Below are 20,945 nucleotides of genomic sequence, written 5' to 3'. Positions count from 1 at the left end.
TCGGTACAGTACAGAGCTTCCATTCAATCGTGGGGGGTGAGGGGAGTCCCGTTTACAATTTCCCTTATGCAGATGGAAGAAGTAGATGGTTACAGGACTTTGGAGGGGTGCTTGGGGATGGCATGGGATGTTGTTGGTGGCAGGGAAGCGCGATTTCTCTTAGCTAAGTCTTGGTGCTGCAGGTAAGTTCCCAGATTCCAGCTTCCCTCATGACGAGGCGGTGGGTGAGAGTGGAGTGCGATCCTCTTCTGATTAAAGGGGAGTGGAGGAGGGTAGAGTGGCGGGGTGGGGGGCGGGTGTGTGGAAATGGACCCTGGAAGCCTCCACGGACACGTTGTCTTGGATCGTGTCTGTGCTTGCTCTATGCTGCTGCCTTCGGGAGGCTTTTGAGCAGGGTAGTACGCCCTAGGCTTTCTCTCCTCTTCACCCCCTTCTAAAATGTTTTTAAAAAGAAGTGAATATCTTTCTAACATAAGTTAAATATCTTTCTCTGACTTTTCATTTGAGATGTCGAAAGGATTAAATAAATGAAACTTTATCTGACCAGGGAGTTTACCCAAAGATCTCTGGTCTTTGGCCTTATTCTAATTCCATGGTGGTAATTACCCTTCGTTTCTTTAAGTGCAATAGATTTATTGCCTTAGAGACTATGCACAGTTTGATTGAATTATTCATTTTTTTTTCTTTGGTGTAGACTGCATCTGGGGACTCTGATGTGACGTGTAGATTTTTTTTTTTTCAGGAACAAAGGGAATGTGGAAATGAAAGAGAGAGGGAGAGAGAGGCTGGCAGATGTAATGAGACGCGGTGAAGGTGTACGCAGACTGGCACTCCCACTCCTCCCTTCTGCTCTCACTGCAGCCCTGGGTAGCTCGCAGGCTAACACAAACAGCTTTTCTCCCGCAGCCTGCCCTCTGTCACTGTAAGTACATCAGCCTTCTCTTATCAGCATGCAGATTCCAGCCACGCACTCCCCTAGCCTCGGCTTTGCACCTTAGACAGCAGGAGCACAGTTAAAATTAACTTTTCTAAGCCAGGAAAGACATATCTGTAAAACTTATTTTTGATTTATCTTTATTTTTCTTTGAAAAAAGTTCATGCATTTTTACCACTTTTCCCCACCTCCTTTGTGACGGTGCTACTGCTGCTACTGTCATTACTTCTGTGGTCTTCCCAACAGGATGATGCACAGATTCAAATAAAATTTAGTATTATTCTGTATCCATTTAAAGTCGAGGGACAATGCCTTGTCCTTTTGCAAAATGACGTCTTAAAGAACGTAGAGCATTATTCACAGTTTTTTTTTTTGTTTTTTTGCTTTTGTTGTTGAAACACGAGTTCCGACCTTTTGAGGCAGAGTCCCAAGGGCACTGTTATTTGGGAGTTCGGGTTATTTGGTTACACCAAACTGAAATGAAGTGCGATGGACTGCAGGAGTGTTGGTATGCTTGTTATTCCTGTTTAAGGAAACCAATTGCTAAAACTTTTCTCCGTGCTGTAATTAAAGTTTTCAACTTTTGATTTTTAATTCTCTTTCACTGATTCTTCGTTTTAGTAAAAGTTCTTATTCCCTGTGGTTTAGAAGTAAAGACATTTATATTTGTCCTATTTATACAGTAGCTATAAAGCCCTTCCTGAAAGAAGTTAGCGACCTTAAGATGAAGTCATGTAGATCTGAATTGCCCGCCCGGCTGGTGTAACGAGACTATCAAAGCAAGAATTTGAGGTTTTAACAGTCGTTATGATTTTTCGTGGGTGCTTTAAATGTTAACTTCTCGATCAGAATTCATTGCGTTGCCCTTCCCAAGTTCAGGGGGACCTCTCACCAGGAACCGCGCGCGCATTCCCTTTGCGGGTTCGCGCCTCTTCTCTGGAGGTGCGAGGCCAAACTTAGCAAAGCCGAGTTGCCTTTGCTGGTTGCCGTGCCCACGGATACCAGGACAGAACGGAGGCAGCGACAGCTGCGGGCAGGTAAGTCAGTCCCCATCCGCTCTTTCCTCCTTCGCTGCGTGGTTCCCCTAGCTCGGCACCCGGGGTTCTTGCGCCACGCAGGGCTTCAATCCCCAGGGAAAGTGAGCCCGTGTGCTCCGGGATCTGGCCGCAGTGCCTGAGTGTCCTCCTCTACTTCCTGGACTTTTCGGAGCCCTCAGCCCAGTGCCGACCAGGTGGAGAGCCCCGCAGTAGAACCCCCTTCAGCGCCCTCCGCCTTGCCCCCTGAGCTGTACAGTCGCGGCGGAGGCTAGAAAGGAAATCCCCGAGGACGCACCCCCACTCCCAGGGCCACGTGTCACCCCATGCACAGCCTGAAGTGCGGCACCGACACCCCAAACTTTTGTTTCCTTAGTCTATGGATCAGTGTTGTGACTGGCTATGGGTTCCGCCTTATCAATCTACTTTGGTATCCGTTTATTAGATAAAATCTAGAGAAGATTCCTGCCGCTTCTTCCCAGAAGGTCCACTGCGGCCCACCGTCAGGGCCTTGGCTACCAGAGATCTTGATAATGTCGCTTTCTTTCTTTTTCTTTTTCTTTTTCTTTTTCTTTTTGCCCCGTTCCAATGGCCTGCATCTTGTCGGCAGGTCCAGTCTAATTCCCCAGATCCCCGAGGGCTGTGCGATTTAAAGAGACGGATGCGCTGGTATTTGAAAAATCAAAGTTGTCGCTGCAACTCCGAGGAGCCCAGTCACACCCCAGCGTTTCCATCCAGGATGTTTCACCTCCCTTGGTAGCTCTTCTCTAAGGATTCAGACTTTGGGACTTAAAGTACTCCGTCTTTTCAATGCCCTAACCTTGCAAGGCATTTAGGACAGTCCGACCGATTTTCGACCTCTTTGGAGAGATTTTTTTGGCTCTGGTGGTTAAGTTCCAGGATAGGCGGTCCAGGCGCTTGAGGCTCTGTGTTCAAGGGCTGGACGGGGCCACAGTATTCACAAAAATAAAACAAAAACAAAAACCCAGAAGAGATTGGCCCTGTCTAGGCTAGAAACACCATCTGGGTTTGCCCCTTAGGCCATGGAGGTCATGGGCTACAATGGCAGTTCTGGGGGCCGGAGTGGAAGGAGCTGGTGTGCATGGTGCCAGGCATCTATCTTCTTTGCTGGCCTCTAGGCTTTGGCGCCAAGAGGCAGGCTTTTCAGTCCTGAAAGTTGCTGTGGGCAATGGGGACACAAAATTTCTTGTGGGGAACTAGCTCTCCCAGCCAACAGTCATCAAATCACTTTAATTTACAGCCCCCAAACTCCCAATCCTCAAGCATCAGATTTCCTATTGGGGGTAGAAGAATCTAGCTATTCCTTCTGCTCCACTAATTGGAGGTGCTCATCTCAACCTTTATTTCTATCTTTTTCATTCTCTTGTCTGGAATTCATATGAAACCAAACATGTAGTATACTTTAAGAAGTCAACATAAGACTGACAGCTTGCTCCATCTTTGTGCTTGCTTACTCTCTTCATTTTCCTCAAAGTTTACATAACAAAGATGAGACTTTTTGTCTTTTATCATTTAATCTGTGGGAAGTCTTCCTCAAAATGGCAAGTTCAGATTGCCATGATTTTTCTGATTTTTCTAGTCATAATTCTTGACCCCTCTTCTCCTCCTGGTCTGCATCGTCTTTCACAAAGTCCCTGTTCATACAGCATCTCAAAGTGGCCATCTCATATCAATTTCTACATAGTAAGAACCTCTTCCACAAATCTTTGCAAGTTATGCTAGTATGTCAGAACCTCTCTTCCAGCTTTAATGTAATTTTGACTTTCCACTAATCTCAGTTCTCAAACCTAGTCTATTTCTTTGGGCCTGGGTTCAGGCAGGCCAGCCTCACTTCCTGCACACTGCTTCAAGTTAGCTTTGTGTCTGCTGCCGTCAAAGCTGGTTTTCTCATTTCTTTTACTCTGATTCTCTACTACCTGACTTTAGGATTATTGTCTTCCTTCCCAGTCCCACAGCATTTTTTGCACTGAGATAAAGTTCCTTGAGGCCATTATATACCCCTCAAATCTTTTATCTACTCTACACATGCATCAAAGAGAATCTTTAATTTATGAAGAGTTTTTTTTTTTGGGGGGGGTGGGGAGAAGTCTTTTACTAATTTAATTTTCTACATCTGACTGATGCATTTTTACATGCTGTCCTGGGCGACTGAAACTCTCTTCATCTTTTACAACTTCCAAGCCACCCCTCTTGAAATTGTTTCTCCAAATCATTTTTTCTACAGTTGAGATAATACATACACATACGTCACCCATCTAATTCCATGTAATACAAACTTATCCATATAATTCATGTGGAACTATTTTACTTATCATCGTGAAGTTATAAACATTTTTCTTTGGTAGTTTGTACGTCTTGTTATTTATAATAATTTTAACATATAAACTCTATAATTCACATATGGCCTCTAGAACCTGCATATGCTAAGAATCTCCTATGTCAATTGCTTTTTCTTTTTTCTTTCAATTCCTCCTCCTCCATCTTTTAAAATGTTTCTCCTGTTTACTGAGATCCTACAGTGTGCTTTCATTATATCTGCTTCCTGCATCTTTTCTTCACTGTCTTTTGAGCACTTCTCTTTTTCATTTTCCTCCATCCTTCTTATTATTCACCCTTCTTTCCTTCTTCCTGGTCTGCTTCAGTCCCTGTCCTTCCCGGTCTCTGTATTTCCCATGACTCACTTCTGTGGTCCAGTTCTGTATCTTAGTGCTTCTTACTCTTCAACCCATTCTTCCTCTTTCACATAACTTTATCAAAGCACAAACTACCGCCCCTACGTTTTCCTCTTCCACTTTACCTTCTCCTTTTTCTCCAGTTTGTCCTTCCTTTCTCCCCAGTTGTCTACCTTTTCCCCACTTCAGTTTGCCTTCCTCTTGATTCCTTCCAGCCGCCGGAGCCCTAATAGCGCTCCTTGGGTCCCTTACTCGTCAGCCTCTCTCCCACTTAATACTTGTCACCATTCCCCTCAGATCCTAGCTCTCTCTCTTCTTTGTCCCCTTCCAGTTTTCTCTTGAAGTCTCTTCACTCTGTTCTCCCAGACGCTTTCTCCAGTTCCAACCTCTGCTCTCGCCGATCTCTGCCCTCTCTTTCTAGCTCTCCTGCTTTAGCCTCCCGCTTTCCCCTCCTTCTTCTTCCCCCGGCCCTCCCCCCTCCCTCCCAGCTTCCCTGCCTGGCTCGCTGCCTCCTTCGCCTCTTGTCTCATCTTGCCTGTGTTGTCTGGGAGGGGAGCCCTGCCTCCTCTCCTTCGCTCAGATCAATGCCCTGGCCACTCACTTTCTGATGTTGCACGACGGGAAATGCTTTGAATACTTACGACATGGCCGCTCACACTGATTGCCAAGATTGACAGCACTAACCATCGCCTTCACTTGTTTCAAGGGGGAAACCCCTAGTCACCCCGCTCTGCGCTCACCTCCCGGCACCCCGGCGGCAAACTTCTGCGGGTCAGCGCTCCCCCCGCCCGGAGCGGGACACCCCCGCAGACTTGAGTTAACGGGCTGCGTCGGCCGCGGCGCTGGGGGGTTCTGCTCCCTTGCTCCCCAGGCTGTGCTAATTGACCTAGCATCGACTTCCCTTCCTTAATTTTTTTTTTTATTTGTATCTTTCCCTTTTTCTTTAATGCTATTTACTCCCGCGGCGCAGCGCACAAGGAGCCCTCCCGTGCGGTACCATCCTGGAGCCCGCCCAGGTAACCGGGACGGAGCGAGCGATCTAGAGAGCGAGGGAGGCAGAGCGAGAGCGCGCGGCCCGTTTGTGAGCTACCTGTTGGGGAGCCGGAGGGGGCAGGGGCAGGAACCCCTGGCCGGGCCGCCGACTCCCAGCGCCTTCGGCTCTTGCCTTTCCGGGCAGCTCCAGGCTTAGTTTTCCTGAGCTGGGACTGAGGGACTGGGGTCGGACAGGCGGAGGGACGCGAGCTGAGCGCGCGGAGCCCTGCGAGGGCGCTGGTTGCCGGGAGCCGCGGCCGCCCAGCTCAGGCGGGTTTCCGTACTTGGCTGGGGAGGGGAGACGGGGGAGGAGGAGCGGGAGGAGGGCGCTCAGCGGGGCCAACGCAAACGGGGGAGTAAAGGCTGAGAAAGGGGCCCGAGCGTCTGCCGCTCGCTGGTGGACGCGTGGGTCCCCGAGATGGGTCCCCCTCTCGGAGAGTTGTGCCTTGTTCCGGAGGCGCTGACAGATCTGCGTGGCGGGCTTCTGGTTTTCTTGTTCTCCCACTCTAGCCCCCAAATCCACTTCGAGAAAACACACGTTGTAGCTGTAGATAACTGTGCGTAGGACACTAAGACAAAAAGGGCAGGGGAAAGAGACAGACAGCGCAACCTTTGACAACAGAAAGCTGTTATCACCATCCTAAGTATTCTCCCGGAAATCTGTCCGCTCTCTCGGCCCACCTATTCCTCTTTCTCCGCCTCCCCGTATAGATATTCTAATATGTATAACCGGGAATGATATGAAAAAGAAGTCAGGTGGCTTAGAGAATGAATTTTTAAGGCTCCGTGAAGTTTGAGGTAGGTATTTCATTGAAGTTTGCGCAAGTGTGTGATGGAAGAAGCTTGTGTGCCTGCGTGTGTAGCGCTCTCTCACGCGCGCGCTTTCTCTCTCTCTTTCTCTCTCCCTCTCTTTCTCTCTCTCTCCCTCCCTCCCTCCCTCTCTCTCCCTCCCTCTCACCCCCTCTCATCTCTTCCTCCCCCCACCCCACCCCGTGTGTAAGCTTACGCCTGTGTGCTCTGTGAGGGCTCAGATGGGACCACAGGGTAGAAATGCCTTTTGTTCCCACAAGAGGGCAGCATCCTGAGAGCTTTGTGAGCGCTCTATTTCTCGTTATCGCTGCAGGCTTCGGTTTAGAGAAAGTTATACCGAAACTTTCAAACTGATATCACATCTTATTTCGTGATATTAAAAAAAGAAATACATACAGAAAGAAGAATAAAAGACTGAAGTGAAGAAAGAAAAGAGAGAAAAAAAGAGAAAAGCAAGCAGCTAACCTACCCCAGGAGAGTCCCAGTCACACCAAGACTAGGGGGAGGGCTGTTTTAATTGTGGGTTTGGCCGACTGACGACTGGAGTGCCCTCCTCGGCTGTCTTAGTTGTAGCCGGAGGTCATGTAAATCGACCTTAAAAGAATGCATAAGCCATAAATTAAAATAAACCCTCACCCAAGGGCTGATCCATAAGTAGACAATATCGAACCTGGACAAAACGAACTTCCCTTACGAGCCGACCTAAACTGCATCCCCCCCAAAGAATAGAGACTAAATGCAAAGTAAGTTTCCCAGCGAATATTTTGTTTTCTTGAAAAGTGTTGGGTTGATTCACCGTGTGACTGCGACGGCGCAGTTTGTCGGAGCGCTTCAGTGTGAGCCAGGCTCGAGGTGCGGGAGGTGGGGAGAACCCCCTGGGTTTCTGGGCTTCTTAACGCAACCCTCACCCCACCCCCGTTTTAGTTTGGAAACTTTGGCTATTTGCGGGGTTGATGCTGGGCGAGGGCGGGCGAAAGTCGAGGATCTCGGCCGCGCTCTCCGCCAGGGTAAAGTTTCCCGGAGGGAGTTCATAAAGAAAACCCGGGTCGCTAGAAAACCCGAACGCTTCCTCCGCCCACCCTCACCCCACCTCCGCTCTGCGGTAACTTTCCCGGGACCCTGCGTGAGTTGCCCCCAGTTCCCTCCGCGCTCTCTCTTCTCCCCCCCCCACCCCAATTTTTGAACGTGACTTTTTATGATCTCTTTAGAAATAAACCGGATTCCAAGACAATCCGAAACCTAAGTGCTAATCTGTGGTCCTCTTTGCTCGAGACGCTTGGGCAGTGGTGCCAGGTCCTGCGGGGGCGTGTTAGCTGTCGCCCAGCCCTGCCCCACGCGGGCTCGGCCTGAGAGTCCGCAGGCCGGGCGCACGGTCGCCGGCACGTTTCCTCCCCGCCCCGCGCTCTCCTCCGCGTCCCTGAGTCCCGCCGGCGCCCTTCGTCCTTCTCGGCGCCCTGCCCGGGGCCCGTCGCCCGCTGCCCTCTCTGCAGACCCGCGGAGATCTGCCGCTCTGGGGCTCGGCCCAGGCCCGGGGCGGTGCTGCCACCCGAATGGGGCCCAACTCGAGCCTGGCAGCTCCCTGGGGAGCTGCTTTTTGCTTTCTCCCTTAAAGGGCCGGTCAGAGAAGGGAAAAGGGGCTTGTGCAAAGGTTGCTGGGGTTGTGCTCAGGCTCCTGGAGGAGCGGCCCGCGGCTGCGGTGGACAGATTAGCTCCGTTCACCCCGCTGTATCCCAGGCGCTCCGCGGAGCTTTAAGATAAAAAGAGAATTGGTGTGTTTGGAGCAGATAATAGATGGTTGTTGCCGGCGTGTGTCGAGTTTTATTTAAGCTCTCTTAGGCTAAGTTTGAAAACGTTTATTTGTATGAATTGCCAGATATTGAATGCTGCCTCTATTTGGGACTAAAATAAGTCTTCGACTCTGTTGGCGGGGCTGGGTTGTTAGCGAGATGGGCTGTCCCCAGCTGCTTCTCTGTGTGCTTCTCTGTGTGTGACCTCCTCTGAGGGCCCTGCTTGAAGTTTCGGTCTCGAGATGGTCCGAAGCCGTCGCTGCGGCAAACTAGGCTGGGCTCCGGACCTCCCGCTGCACTGTCAATAGGGCACTCGGATATCGTCCATGTTCAGGGCGCTTGACCCCAGCGCGCACTCCTGCGGCCAGCCCTTCGCGCTGGCTGGGCGGCCCAACCAACAACTCAGTGGAGTCGGGATGCGAGAATGCCCTCTTTCCCCCGCCTCCCCAGGGTCCCCTCTCTTCTGCCCTTTATAGTCACATGCCCAGGTTTTTCCCGGGTCCCGAGGAGAACAGACACAGCCCCGCCCAGTCTATTTCTAGGAGGTGGGTTTGGTGAATAAAAAGGTCAAGTGATCGGGTCCGTGAGCTGGTCCATGGCGAGGGGGCCAGGACGGACACCTGGCAAGGACCGCCCCGCCTGTCGGCCCCCCCCCCGCCCCCTGCTGGTCAGCCCTCCCACGGCTGGCCTCCCCAGGCCACATTCTTGTGCTAAGTGTGAGAGGCTGTGGGAAAAGCAACCCGAACCGGCCAAGGGCTGGCGAAGCTGATCCCGCGATGGCATTTTGTTTTGAACAGTTGCTTGGGTTGACGTTTCCTCATAAGGTAAGGTGTCACTGGACAGTCGGCTGCCCAAATGCCACATGTATAATTAGCTTGCGCACTCAGCACCTCGTCCCCGAGGCCCGTAGGCACGGGCTTGGCCGACCTGGCTCATTCAGCTCCATTCTGGGCTTGTAGGATTCCCGAGGGAGGGCCGAATTGGTCAGGACAGCCCTGGGAGGCCCCTGCACCAGGGGAGACTATGACAATGTAGCCTTGTATTTGATTTCTCTCTCTCTTTCCCTCTTCTCTTCCTGTTTTCTCATCTCTAGTTTTCAGTGGAGGGGTACTACTGGTGAGCGGCGTAAAGCAGACACCAGCGTCAGGGTGCAGACTAAATGAGGAAAAGGGATGCAGAGTAAATCTGGCAACATACCTACTCTGTACACCCCGCCCATGGGGGAGGGGTTCTAGTGCCCCTCTATCTGCACTAATCCAGTAGGACCAGCTCAGGCTTGGCATCGGATCCTGGCTTGGGTAGGGGCTTCAGGGTTTTTTCTGTTCACCTGTCTCTGTGCTCCCTTCCACCTCCACCCCAGAGGTCTCTCAGCAAATTAGTATCTGTGAACTGATTGCAGTTAAGGTTTTCCCCCTTCAGGCCTAGCCACTTGGGGCTGCTAGTGTTCACTGTGGGGCGGGCCTGGAAAGATCTGCTGTCTCTTGCAGTCTAACTCTTGTTCAGCCTGGGCTTGGTAGGAGCAGTGACCTGTCCTCTCTGTCTGTATTCAGACTGGTGCTTGAGCTTCCTACCTAGCGTCCCAGACCCCAGCCTCAGGTCAGCTTTTGCCTGTACTTTGGCAGAAACCAGATTTCTGTAGCCATGAACATGATCTTCCCACTGTCACCCTGTTCAGTCGCACTGGAATTCAACACTCAGCATTAGACGCTTTCATCAATTCACCTTCTCCCCTTGTTTTTAGGCCACTCAGAGTGTCTGATACCTACTAGAAGATTCTCTTTATTTTAAAGCAAACAAGCAAACATCCTAAATCTTTCATAAGTTTAGTGGGATAGGGTTAGCTTTTCTATGGCAGCAAGAGTGCATCTTTCAGGTGGCAGGTAGGGACACAGTTATATTTACTTGCATTTGCTTTTTATTGAACCAATGAAATATTTCATTTTCTTAGAGTAGGGGAAAGTTATGACTGATTTTTTAAAACTTTACCAGACCATAAATGTATGCACTATATACTTTTGAGAACGTCTTCCTGAATACGCACATGTGAGCACATGGACAGAAGGCCTAATGACATGTAGATTTTTTCCTACATTTTTGAAAACTTCATAAATCAAGAGAGATTATTCTTATTCTAAAACAACAAGAACAACAAGCAACCAAAAAAAAAAAATCCTTCAGGCTCTGAAAACAAATGTGTGCTATACTTATTAGATCTAGTTTGACCGAAGGCAGTAAGTAACCAGGATCTAGACAAATGCTAGGCCATTAATTCCCTAGGCAAACTGACATTCTGTGTTGCTTTTCTCATGTACAACCAACATCCCCTTTCTCCTCTGCTCTCCCACCATATTCCTTTATGTATAGTAGCAAAACTAAATAGTTTTTTTGTTTATCGTTTATCTGATTTAATGTTGTTCTTAGTTTTTGTTTTGGAAGTAATGAAAAGGAACTTTCTCCTGGTGTGTATATATATTTTAAATGCAAAAAATGTGTGAGTTTATTATTATGGAGCATGATACAAACTACTATAATAGTATATTGTGTAACTATAACACTATACTATAAAGGAAAATAAATGTAAAAAATATTAATTAATAAACCAGTATCAATAAACCAGTATACTTTATGCTGATTCTATAATGGATTCAGTAACTAAATACCTAGAAGAAATGATATTCAGTAAGAATATTATGTTATCTGTTGGACTTTTTTTATTAGTGGCAGAAAGCAATAGATATTTTTCTTAGTAAGGGAAAAGCATATGTTTAAAATATGCAAACATACCTGGAAAATCCTTTCTTTGTAAGGCTTTAAAATATACTCCTTATTTTAGTGGGATTATTGAGATTTTATTTCTGTTTTTATTTGGTTTTTTAGAAGAAATTATTGGATTATTGGTTACTGGTAAGATTGCTACACATATCTATCTTATATTGGAGAAATTAGTGACATTTTAAATCTCTTTAAATTAGCACAATAAGTACTGGACTAAATGAACTTTTATTAAGGTTTAATATGCATTGGCTTTAATCTTTACTTTTAATATTTTCTATACTCACTTTTGTTAGATTATATGTCTATTTCTACGTTTGAAAGAATTCTCTTGTTAGTGAGAGAATTCATACTTTTCCACTGTTTACAAACAGCATTCTCTGAAAGTACAGTACAGTACAACAGAAATTTTGGTTGATTTAAGAGCTGTTTGTTTAAATATAGTTTAGGGGTGTATATATATCAATTGATGTTTTTGAAGTCAAGTGAAACATTCCATCAAGCTAATGTGTCTGAGAGTACCATATCAGGCACAGACAGGTACTAGAAATGATAAAACACAGATAACATACAACAAGATGATTTGCAGATGGGATGTATTATCTGCTATCATGAGGTTAGATGGGTCATATTACTGTTTTTATTTTTTAAAATTAGGTTATTTCAGAATTATCAAGTTAAATAGGTATATGAGATTTAATGAAAACAGATTTTATTATAGAAACTTGCTAAAAAATGAACAAATATTGATTGCTTTTTAGAAGAGAAAATGGACTATTTTTGCGGTTGGATTGCTTTTTGTTTAAGAAATATGGCTCTTCCCTGTTATTTTTTCCAAACAAGGAAAATAACATATTGAACATTTTATACCTTCATCTTAACTCCACATTTTATACTGATTATACTCTGATTCTCAACATACTCAAGTAAAAGAAAAATTCTGGTCTGGTCTATGAAAAGCAATTTTTATTAGATGTAAGCACATTTTAAATGCATAGCTTATTCTTTTCGCTTGAGATTCTTCAACTGTGATTTGAAAACTAATCGTTTTGGTAAGAGTTATATCAGAAACTTTCATCATCCGCTCATTATATATTCATTATTCATTTATAGGAAAAATGTTTTTATTTTCCTTGTTCTGTGGAAGAGGGTAAAAGCTTTTCAGCGAATTATTTTGTTTAGACATTTAGTTGGTGTGGAAATAATTTTAAACTTGTGTTATATTTTTTGATAGCACTTTTCAAATTTTAAGTATCCATTGTCATAATCTAGATAAAAGTATCAATCGAAGAATATTGGTGGATGTTGTAAGATGGAATATCATTTAAATCTGCTATGGACTCTCTTACCTCCAAAAAAAAGGGTGCTGGTCTGTTTTTCCTCAAATCTGTGGTAGTCTCAAAAAAGTGAACATGAAATCCTAAAACCTCAGAGAAACAGTATTGATTCAGTTCTTAACTGTAAATCCTTCATATCATTGCTCAAAATATCCAACTTTACACCAATATTAGCCATTCTTTTTATAGTGACACCATGCTTAGTAAAAAACTTCTAAGCTCTGAGGTCAGGTGTTGAGATTGGATTCTAGTTTATTTTTTATGAATCAGATAAAGATTTCTGTGCATGAGACCATATGTGAAGATGAGAGAACAAGAACATTTCCATATCAAAGGCAATATATCTGAGGCTGCATGGTAATTAAAATGCAGTGGTTTGGACTCTGTGCACTAGCACTTAAGCAGAGCATTGCCGGGACCTTGTGCATCATGCAGGCGGTTGCCTCTTGCATACTTCTTGAAATACACTTATAATTTTGTACAAACATTTATGCCAGTCCACACTTTTCTATGGATAATTTGTATTTCATCCAAACCATTCAAAGTAGAAGTTATTTTTTGAGCTACCCCCTCATTATGGCTTTTGTGCATCAACTATTTTTATTCTAGTTGTTTGTATTTCCTTTTACCAGAATGATGGCTTGTTTATATTCAGAATCTCTTCTTGCTCTACTAAGACCCCTTATATATCACTATATTCTACTACTCACTCAAAAAAATCTTTCGTCTTTAGGAAAGATGTGAATTATTTTCTAAACTTAATTGTAGTTGCTGTCATCTATTATAAACTAATAAACCACATTTAAAAAATCAACTTCCCAGTTATTTCTACTTTATAATGCTAATATTTAGTAACCCTCACTAACTTGCACAGTACATAATGTTGGAAAAAATTCCTTTTCAAAATGTTTAAAGATTTCTGAAATATCATTTTTTACCTTTTAATGGCATGAAAATGTGCAGCGGCATTCTCTTTCTTTCTTACTTCTTAAAGTGAAAAACAATGATTTGAAATGATAAAAATCTTTATATTTACCTAAAGAGTTATCTCTTTGCATTTATAGGGTGATTTTTGATTCTATTTATAAAGAAGTGGGTTAGCATTTTAACCGGTAGTTATTTGGAATAGAATAGTGAAATAAAAAAATCTAACAATTGGAAGTTTAATGTTGTATATATTTTAGAAAAATTTGCATCTTTAGTAACTAGCTTGAATTTGCTGCTCTGTAATTTTCTACATTTCTATTTCCATATTTGTGCTTGCTCTATGAACATTCCGTTCTGGCACATGTGGCAGGGAATTCACTGGTATATTTTATTTACCAAGCTCTCCTGGTCTATAAAGCTTTAAAAAGATTTCACTGGATTGAAGCACCATGTTTTTAAGACTATAAATGTGATATTATGGAATCCTTTAAGAGTTTTTGTGTTGTTAAACTTTTGGATCAAAATTGCTTAAGTATTTTGAAATGATGCTTTTTAATGATGACGTATGCATAATAAATATAAGATAAATTCAAACTACGTTCTATGATGTGCACGTTAGTGTCGATGCAAACATTCTATATTCTCTCATTTCCAGTTCTTTCTTGATCTCTTTCTTCTCACAAGATAACCCTTGAAATGATCTGTCATCACTGCTATCTTTAATAATTTGTTGTTTCTAGTCACCTTGCGGAGACTTATTGAATTGTCTATCTTTAATATATCCATTGAAATGCAGAAAGGGACTTTAGTGCTCTTCATGATTTTGACTTTACTGAGCACAGTCTCTTTGCTTTTCTGAAAAGTAGTTCTTTAAAATCAGACAAAGAAAATTAAAGATGATTAACTTTTCCAGCTACAGAAGCACACTATATGGAAAAAGGGATATGCAATGCAATAGATTTTTTTTTTTTTTTTGAGAAGCATGGTTGCAAATGTTTTCTTTTATACTTTACAAACAGGTCATTGGATAACATGATAGAGCACTTACTAAGTTCTGGGTACCATGAAGGACATTTCTGAAGCCACAAGTCTTTACTTTAAAAAATGTTTCTATTGAAGATTTTTAATATTAAATAGGTGGGGAAATTTAGGCTCAGTTGTCATGGTGCTAAACAGATCATTGGCAGAACTGGAGGAGAATGCTCCTAAAAAAGAATAGTTCATTGTTCCTTCCTGAGAAAGAATATCAAAGGGCAAGGATGTTGTTATTTTCTTAGAAATAATCTCCAGCTATCTTCATGGGCAATACACCTTCTATGCAAAAAAAGTCAACTGCCCTATCTACCACCAGTATATCCATGGCATAATCCCTAACCCTCCATTTTTTCATCTCTAAAATGGGAGTAATAATATCTACTGCATAGGTTTATTGTGAGGATTAAATGAGATAAATGAATGTAAAGCACTAAACTCAGGACTTGATATAAAATAAATATTTAAAACATATTATCTATTTTTGTTGAAGTGGTACTGTATGTAGAATTTTACAGATCTGGCTTCTCATTTCAGCTTCACTATATGATTGCTATGTAATCTTTGGCAAGTTACATGACCTGTTTCTTTTCCTCTTATGTGAAATACAAACAGCAGTGCATGTTACTTCCTTTCTTTCCTAGAAAGGAGAATTCATTAGTATTCTGGCAGACTTGGGATAGAGTACTGACTAAATGTAGGGTTTGGATGTCCAGCTCTCAAAACTTGAGAAAATTCCATTTCTAAGGACTGGAAGAGATTTTTAAAAGGTCATTTCATCTTTCATCCTGAGGGTATATTGATCCCCCCTTCCTCCATTCTAATCAGTTAAGAAGCTCTCTTTATTTTGAAAGCCTGCAAAGACAAGATTTTATACTCTTCTTTGGTTATGGATTTCAGTGATTAACACCAGGAAGTTCTTTATGCCAAATGTACACATCTTAATCTGTTTTCTCTTGCTTTCATTTTAAGAAAAAATGGAAACATATATTCTTCATTTGAGTGATAGACCTGCAGGTGAGAAAACCAAAATTAACTTTCAATTTTTACTTCTTGAATCTTTCCTTTGAAGTCATTTCCTAAACTAGTTTTGTGACCTTAAAAAGTTATGCAATCTCTTCAAGTCTCAATTTCCTAATTTTTAAAATGGGGATTATGATAAAATTTATCAGATAGAGTTATTGGGAAGATTAAATTTGAAGATACAGTATATAGAAGTATATAGAACAGTTCTGGACAACTGTGTTAGGATTAATTGACAGTAGATATGTGATCAGTAGTAGAACCTTGACATGAAAAGGACCCTTAATTCTCTTATGTTTTATAGAAATCGGTTTTCAGAGTGCTTTCATATTCATTGCCTCATTCAATAAAAGGTACGCAGGGTAGATAACCTTACCAGTCATACTAACTTCCTACTTGATATGAATAAATGTTTCAGTAGGTTTTGCTTCAGGATATTATTCGCTACAAACAAAACTTGTATGTCATAAATTAGTGTTGGCTTTTTCGGCTCTCTTTTTTTCCCCCCAGTCTCTTCTATATAATGTCAGTGCTCATTTATTTTATCTTCATACTTATTTCCAGAGCCAAACCAATGCTACATTTCCCATATACCAATGTAGATGACTGATACCATGCTGATCAGAAGTATTAAATGTCAGTTATATATGTCTTTGATTACTAAAATTAGAAAATATTTAATTATTACATAAGAGGTGTGGTTTTATGATAGGCAGCAGTCTTTCAAAATACGGGGTTTTATGAGGGAGGATTAATTAAAGGATCCTTGGTAGCGAAAAGATGGGAACCACTTGATTACATGATATCAAAAATGAAAATACATGGTCCTAGTGAGGAGTTATGAATATTGATAATTCTTTGTGGTGTGCTAGTTGCTACAATGAAGAGATATATAAAAGCAGAAGTACCTGTGTCAAAGAAAGCTTCTGTCAGGAGGTGACTTTGAGCTATGATTTAAAGGATGATTAGGAATAGGCTGTTTGAGGTAACATCCTGAAAAGCATTGGACCTGGGGGAAACATTTGATAGTGGTATTGACTGTTTTGTAAGTCTGATACTGAAATGTCTCATATTTATGTCTTCGTGAGACACAAATATATGTAGACAAGAAGGCCATGTCTGTCATGAATGCGATGTGACCATAGGCTAGCAGCTTAACCACTGCACTTCTCTTTCTTAGCTCAGTTTTTTGGTCAGGGGCATTGTGAGTACATTTTAAGGCACAGAGAAATTTTTCAAATTATCGTTTCCTTCAAATATGTCAACTAAGTATGAAAATAAATGGCTTATTAATATAATGAACTAATGAGCAAGACTATGAATTAATAAAGCCTTATATCTTGCACTGTAAACAACTGTCTTTTTCCTTGAGTTGGCAAGCATAGTCAAGAGAAAAGGCAGTATCTGGAAATTTTTAGATCTGGTTGTTATTTCTGATTTTCCCTTATTTGTTACAGGTATTTAGGTACCTCCTATGTATAATTAAGTTTTTCCAACTGTAAAAATGGTATAGTCCATAACTTCTTTTTAAATCGAGGAATAGTATGAAAATAAATTAATCCTCGGTGATTCAAATTTTTTGGAACAAATTATTATTATATAGTGACGATGGTAAAACAGCAGCAATAGCAGAAGCAGTAGTAGTAGCAACAATCCCTCTTTACTCTTGATAATTTTCAAATGGTGATGCTAAATTCATCCTTATTTAGTTTTGTAATCTGCGATCTCATATTTTCTAATAAATTTTTTAATGCTTTTTTTTTTTTTTGATCCCACAAGCCTTCTTTTCTGTTTTTGGTTTGGAAGTTTTCTGGTGTTTAATAACTTGTTTCTTCAAATTAAACATACCTATTGTGATTTTGCAGCTAATATGACTTTGTTACATAATCACTTTCTGAAAAGAGCTTGGTGGTGACATAGGTTGGAGAAGTTATGGTTCTGGCTTCCAATGGCCTTAACCTATTGTTTTCCTTACCACTGCTTTGGCATGCTGGAGACTTGCAGTGTTGATAATACCATGAAAAATATGGTGAAATCTCTTCATTATAAAGAAAGGCTCTGAAGCTGAGTAAAAGGAGGTAAGAAATGTGAAAGTTCTATAAAACAGTTCAAAAACACCCCCATAGTCATATTAAATTAGTTATGATTCTTTTAAAGAACATTTTTCTTTAGGACTTTCAGTTGAGTTATTTAATTAGAAGCAAAAATCTAAAAAAAAAAAAAAAGAAAGAAAATAAAAATTGAAATGATACAGCAACTGAACAAAGTTTAACTAACTTGGAACACAACGCATTTGTTAACTGAATCTCAGGAACATTTTTTACTCTTAAGTCTGAAGTTCCAAATGCAGACTGGAAGAAAATTGAACTATTTTAAAACTTCTTAGCTGTAATCCTTTCCCACTATAAAGATGCATATTGACAATAGATATATTGAGGTTTAAAAAAGAATTTTAATCTTGGAACAACTAAACTGTATGTTATATTTAATTTTTATTTTACTACAATATTCTAAGGCATTATTACGATAAATTTTCTGCTTTTCTAAGGTTAGACCCTTTAAGCTTTTACAGACAACAGTTCCAGAGAATGCATCTATTTGTACTTTTTGTAAAGGTTTGTGTGTTTTACAGGTATGTTAGGGCAGAGTCATGCACACTAAATACTTGTGTTTTAAATTGTGTAGCATTTTGTAACATGCTTATTTTCTCTGAGGCGGATATATATATATATATATATATATATATATATATATATCAGCCTAAATTGGGTGGGACTAGTGATTTTAGGGACTCGTAATCACCTGCATGGTGGGGAAAGAGTAAAATATAGCTCGGGGTTTAATTATGACACCTTGGGACCATTTCCGAAGCACTCATAATTAGCCATGTCTTAGTTGCGAAGTTTTATGTTTAATTTCTTCTTAATGTCCACATGGAAAACTCAGTGTTATCAGGAGCCATGTGAGTAAAGTATATGGAAAAGTATGCTCCTTCATATTATTGTATGCTAATTAAAAAAATTTTTGTTAGCATCACTTGCACATCTTTGAGCCATTCACTTCTTGGTTTTTGATCTGTCTGTACACTAGTTTCTATTCAAATGCCAATCAAATAGGGCATTTGTATTAATTGTCCTTTAAATTTTATGAGGCTATGATTATATAGTCTTTGGTTTTGCTCATTTAATAAATTTATACCTGAGATAATTTGTAAACAAATATAATTTGATTAAATTTAGTAGGAGGGGCATTAAGTTATTTGGTCATCCTAAATTGTCTCACACGAAGCCTCTATTTAGTATATTGCTAATGCATCTTGAAAATATTTTTAATTATTAATAAAATGTCTGTTTGAATGTTTTCACATAGTAGCACTAGTTGACATCCTCCCTGCCTGATTGGGGTGAATGTAGCATTTACAGTAGTTGAGGTGAAAGGAAAAGAATTAAGGATTTTTAAGGAGGAAAAGACATAGCAATCTTAGGTGGTTTGGATAGCCTATGGGCAACTGAAAAGTATTGTTGGTAAGGGTGAAGTTGGAAGGATTCCTCTGGCAAGACAATTTTAAGGCTCATTTGGGAGAACTTCTCACTATAATAGAATAGTGGTGTCCAAACATTTTGGGTAGAGCAAAATGTTTACATGTGTGTATTTATTTGAAATTACAGTAGTTACCTCTTATCCATGGAAGGTATGTTCCATGACCTCCACTGGACCCCAGAAACTGTGGATAGTACTAACCCCCATATATACTGTTTTTTCCCTATACATACATACCTATGATAAAGTTTAATTTATAAATTAGACACCATAAGAGATTAACAATAACTAATAATTAATGTATTTTAATAGAACAGTATAACAATATACTGTAATAAAAATTATGTGAATGTGGCCTTAATTCGTAAAATGAGGGTTACTTGAACACAAGCACTGTGGTCTTATAACTGAGACTGCTATTAAGTGACTAACAGGCAAGTAGTGTATACAGCATGGATATGCTGGACAAAGAGATGATTCACATCCAGGGAGGAACTGAGTGGGATGGAATGAGATTTCATCACTCTACTCAGAATGGTGTACAATTTAAAACTTATGATTTGTTTATTTCTGGAATTTTCCATTTAATATTTTTGGACTATGAGTGACAGCGGGTAACTAAAACCATGAAAAGTGAAACCGTGGATAAGGGGGACAACTATATATACATGAAATATTATGCTAATAAATGCTATAAAACATTCATAAGTAGATAGTAAAAGAAAGATAAAATAAATAATATTTTTAAATTGTGTTTCCTCGAAAGCCTATAATTTAATATGCTTGTTATTTTTAAAAGTCTTAATTTAACACTTTGTGATAAAGTGATTTAAAGGTTTGGTTCCAGGTTCAGTTTACTTTGATCCATGGTTTTACTGCTACCACCGCTGAAAATGATACCTCAGAAAGAAAAAGAGATCTCAATAGAAGAAGTACATCTTTGTTTGTACTTATTAAGTTGTTATACCAATTTATTAATCCTATACACAACTCATGCAAAAAAGTTTTGTTAAAGTTTGGCTATAGGCATTAAAAAAAAGTTTGGCTAATAATCTCTATCTTTCCTGGAAACAATCAGTTGTTTTGCCAATGAGATTTCAGGTATAGCATTTTCATATTTTTAATAAGTGGGCTTGAAACCTATTGAAACTCTTTGGAACATCATTAAACAGGTTAGAATATTCTGTTGCCAATTTTTAAATTGAAAACAGATGAGAGTTTTTATAGGTGATAGACATAGATTTTTTGGTAACAAAAATCACACTGTGATGGAATCATTTCCAAACATATGTTTTCAAAATACTTTTTCGTAGCATCAATCTGTTTTGAAAAGCATTTACTTTCTCATTTGATAAAATATCACCTTTACCTTGAAGATACAGATTAAGTTTATGTGATAGTATGTAGACACTCATGCCCTCTTTCTTTCTGTCTCTGTCTCTCTGTCTTTCTGTGTCTCTCTCTGTCTGTCTGTCTGTCTATCTATATCTATCTAATCTAGCTACTTGGTAACACATGTAGCACCTTGTCATCACATAAAAGGCAGCACGTTTGGTGTACTAATTTTTTAGTTCCTTATCTTAAGTTTGGAAACTTTGCCATGAGATAAGCAGGGAACCCTCTGGGTGGTACAAACAGTTCTCATGGTTACATCTCACTTCAAATAATTGTAACAATATTACTATGTTTTACAGGCCAATTTAAAAACCAATTGCATCATCATGTAGCACTTAGCTTCGATATTGTGTTGCAATTGCTTGGCTATCAATGATGTAGTTAGTGAAGTCCATGGTGCTGTTTCTGTAATCTTATCTCTCTCTTTTCCTTTAGCCAAGCTAGAGCAACCACTTCACCAGTGATTACACTTTGTCAGTTTTCCCTAAAAATTACTTTTATTTAAAAAAGTAACACTGTTGAGATATTTTCATTGGTACATATTTTAGTGGCTCACTCAAAAGTAGCACTTTGCCTTTTTAAATATCATAAACCGAGGCACATTAAAAATGTACATTTATCTGAAAAGC

The 20,945-nt window shown here is 40.9% G+C and overlaps 2 protein-coding genes across 8 annotated transcripts in view; one reads left to right on the top strand and one right to left on the bottom strand.

Moving 5' to 3' along the window:
- Positions 1–1,048: 1,048 nt before the first annotated feature.
- On the bottom strand, positions 1,049–6,988 carry LOC118602825 (translation initiation factor IF-2-like). 2 transcript variants are annotated; one of them, XM_036220756.1, is made up of 3 exons: positions 6,700–6,988; positions 5,752–6,262; positions 1,049–3,148 (listed from the first exon to the last, which is right to left on the bottom strand). In XM_036220756.1, exons 1-3 carry the CDS (start codon positions 6,771–6,773, stop codon positions 3,104–3,106), a joined length of 630 nt encoding a protein of 209 aa, XP_036076649.1. In that variant the 5' UTR covers positions 6,774–6,988; the 3' UTR covers positions 1,049–3,103. The 2 variants fall into 2 exon arrangements, with proteins under 2 accessions (XP_036076649.1, XP_036076648.1); XM_036220755.1 differs by lacking the exon at positions 1,049–3,148 and having other exon boundaries at positions 5,205–6,262.
- Positions 5,549–20,945, top strand: part of SOX6 (SRY-box transcription factor 6) — a 552,718-nt gene continuing 537,321 nt past the window's right edge. For 4 of the 6 annotated variants that reach the window (XM_016139566.2, XM_036220750.1, XM_036220748.1 and 1 more), the window contains exon 1: positions 8,882–9,114. The gene's annotated coding sequence lies outside the window, so the exon portion shown is untranslated. Of the gene's footprint in view, positions 5,678–7,126; positions 7,247–8,881; positions 9,115–20,945 lie in introns of those variants that run through there. The other 2 variants (XM_036220747.1, XM_036220749.1) reach the window with 2 other exon arrangements.

Source organism: Rousettus aegyptiacus, unplaced genomic scaffold, assembly GCF_014176215.1.
Source record: "Rousettus aegyptiacus isolate mRouAeg1 unplaced genomic scaffold, mRouAeg1.p scaffold_m13_p_5, whole genome shotgun sequence".
NCBI classification, from domain to species: Eukaryota; Metazoa; Chordata; class Mammalia; order Chiroptera; family Pteropodidae; genus Rousettus; species Rousettus aegyptiacus.
This window is presented reverse-complemented; position numbering and strand designations above follow the sequence as displayed.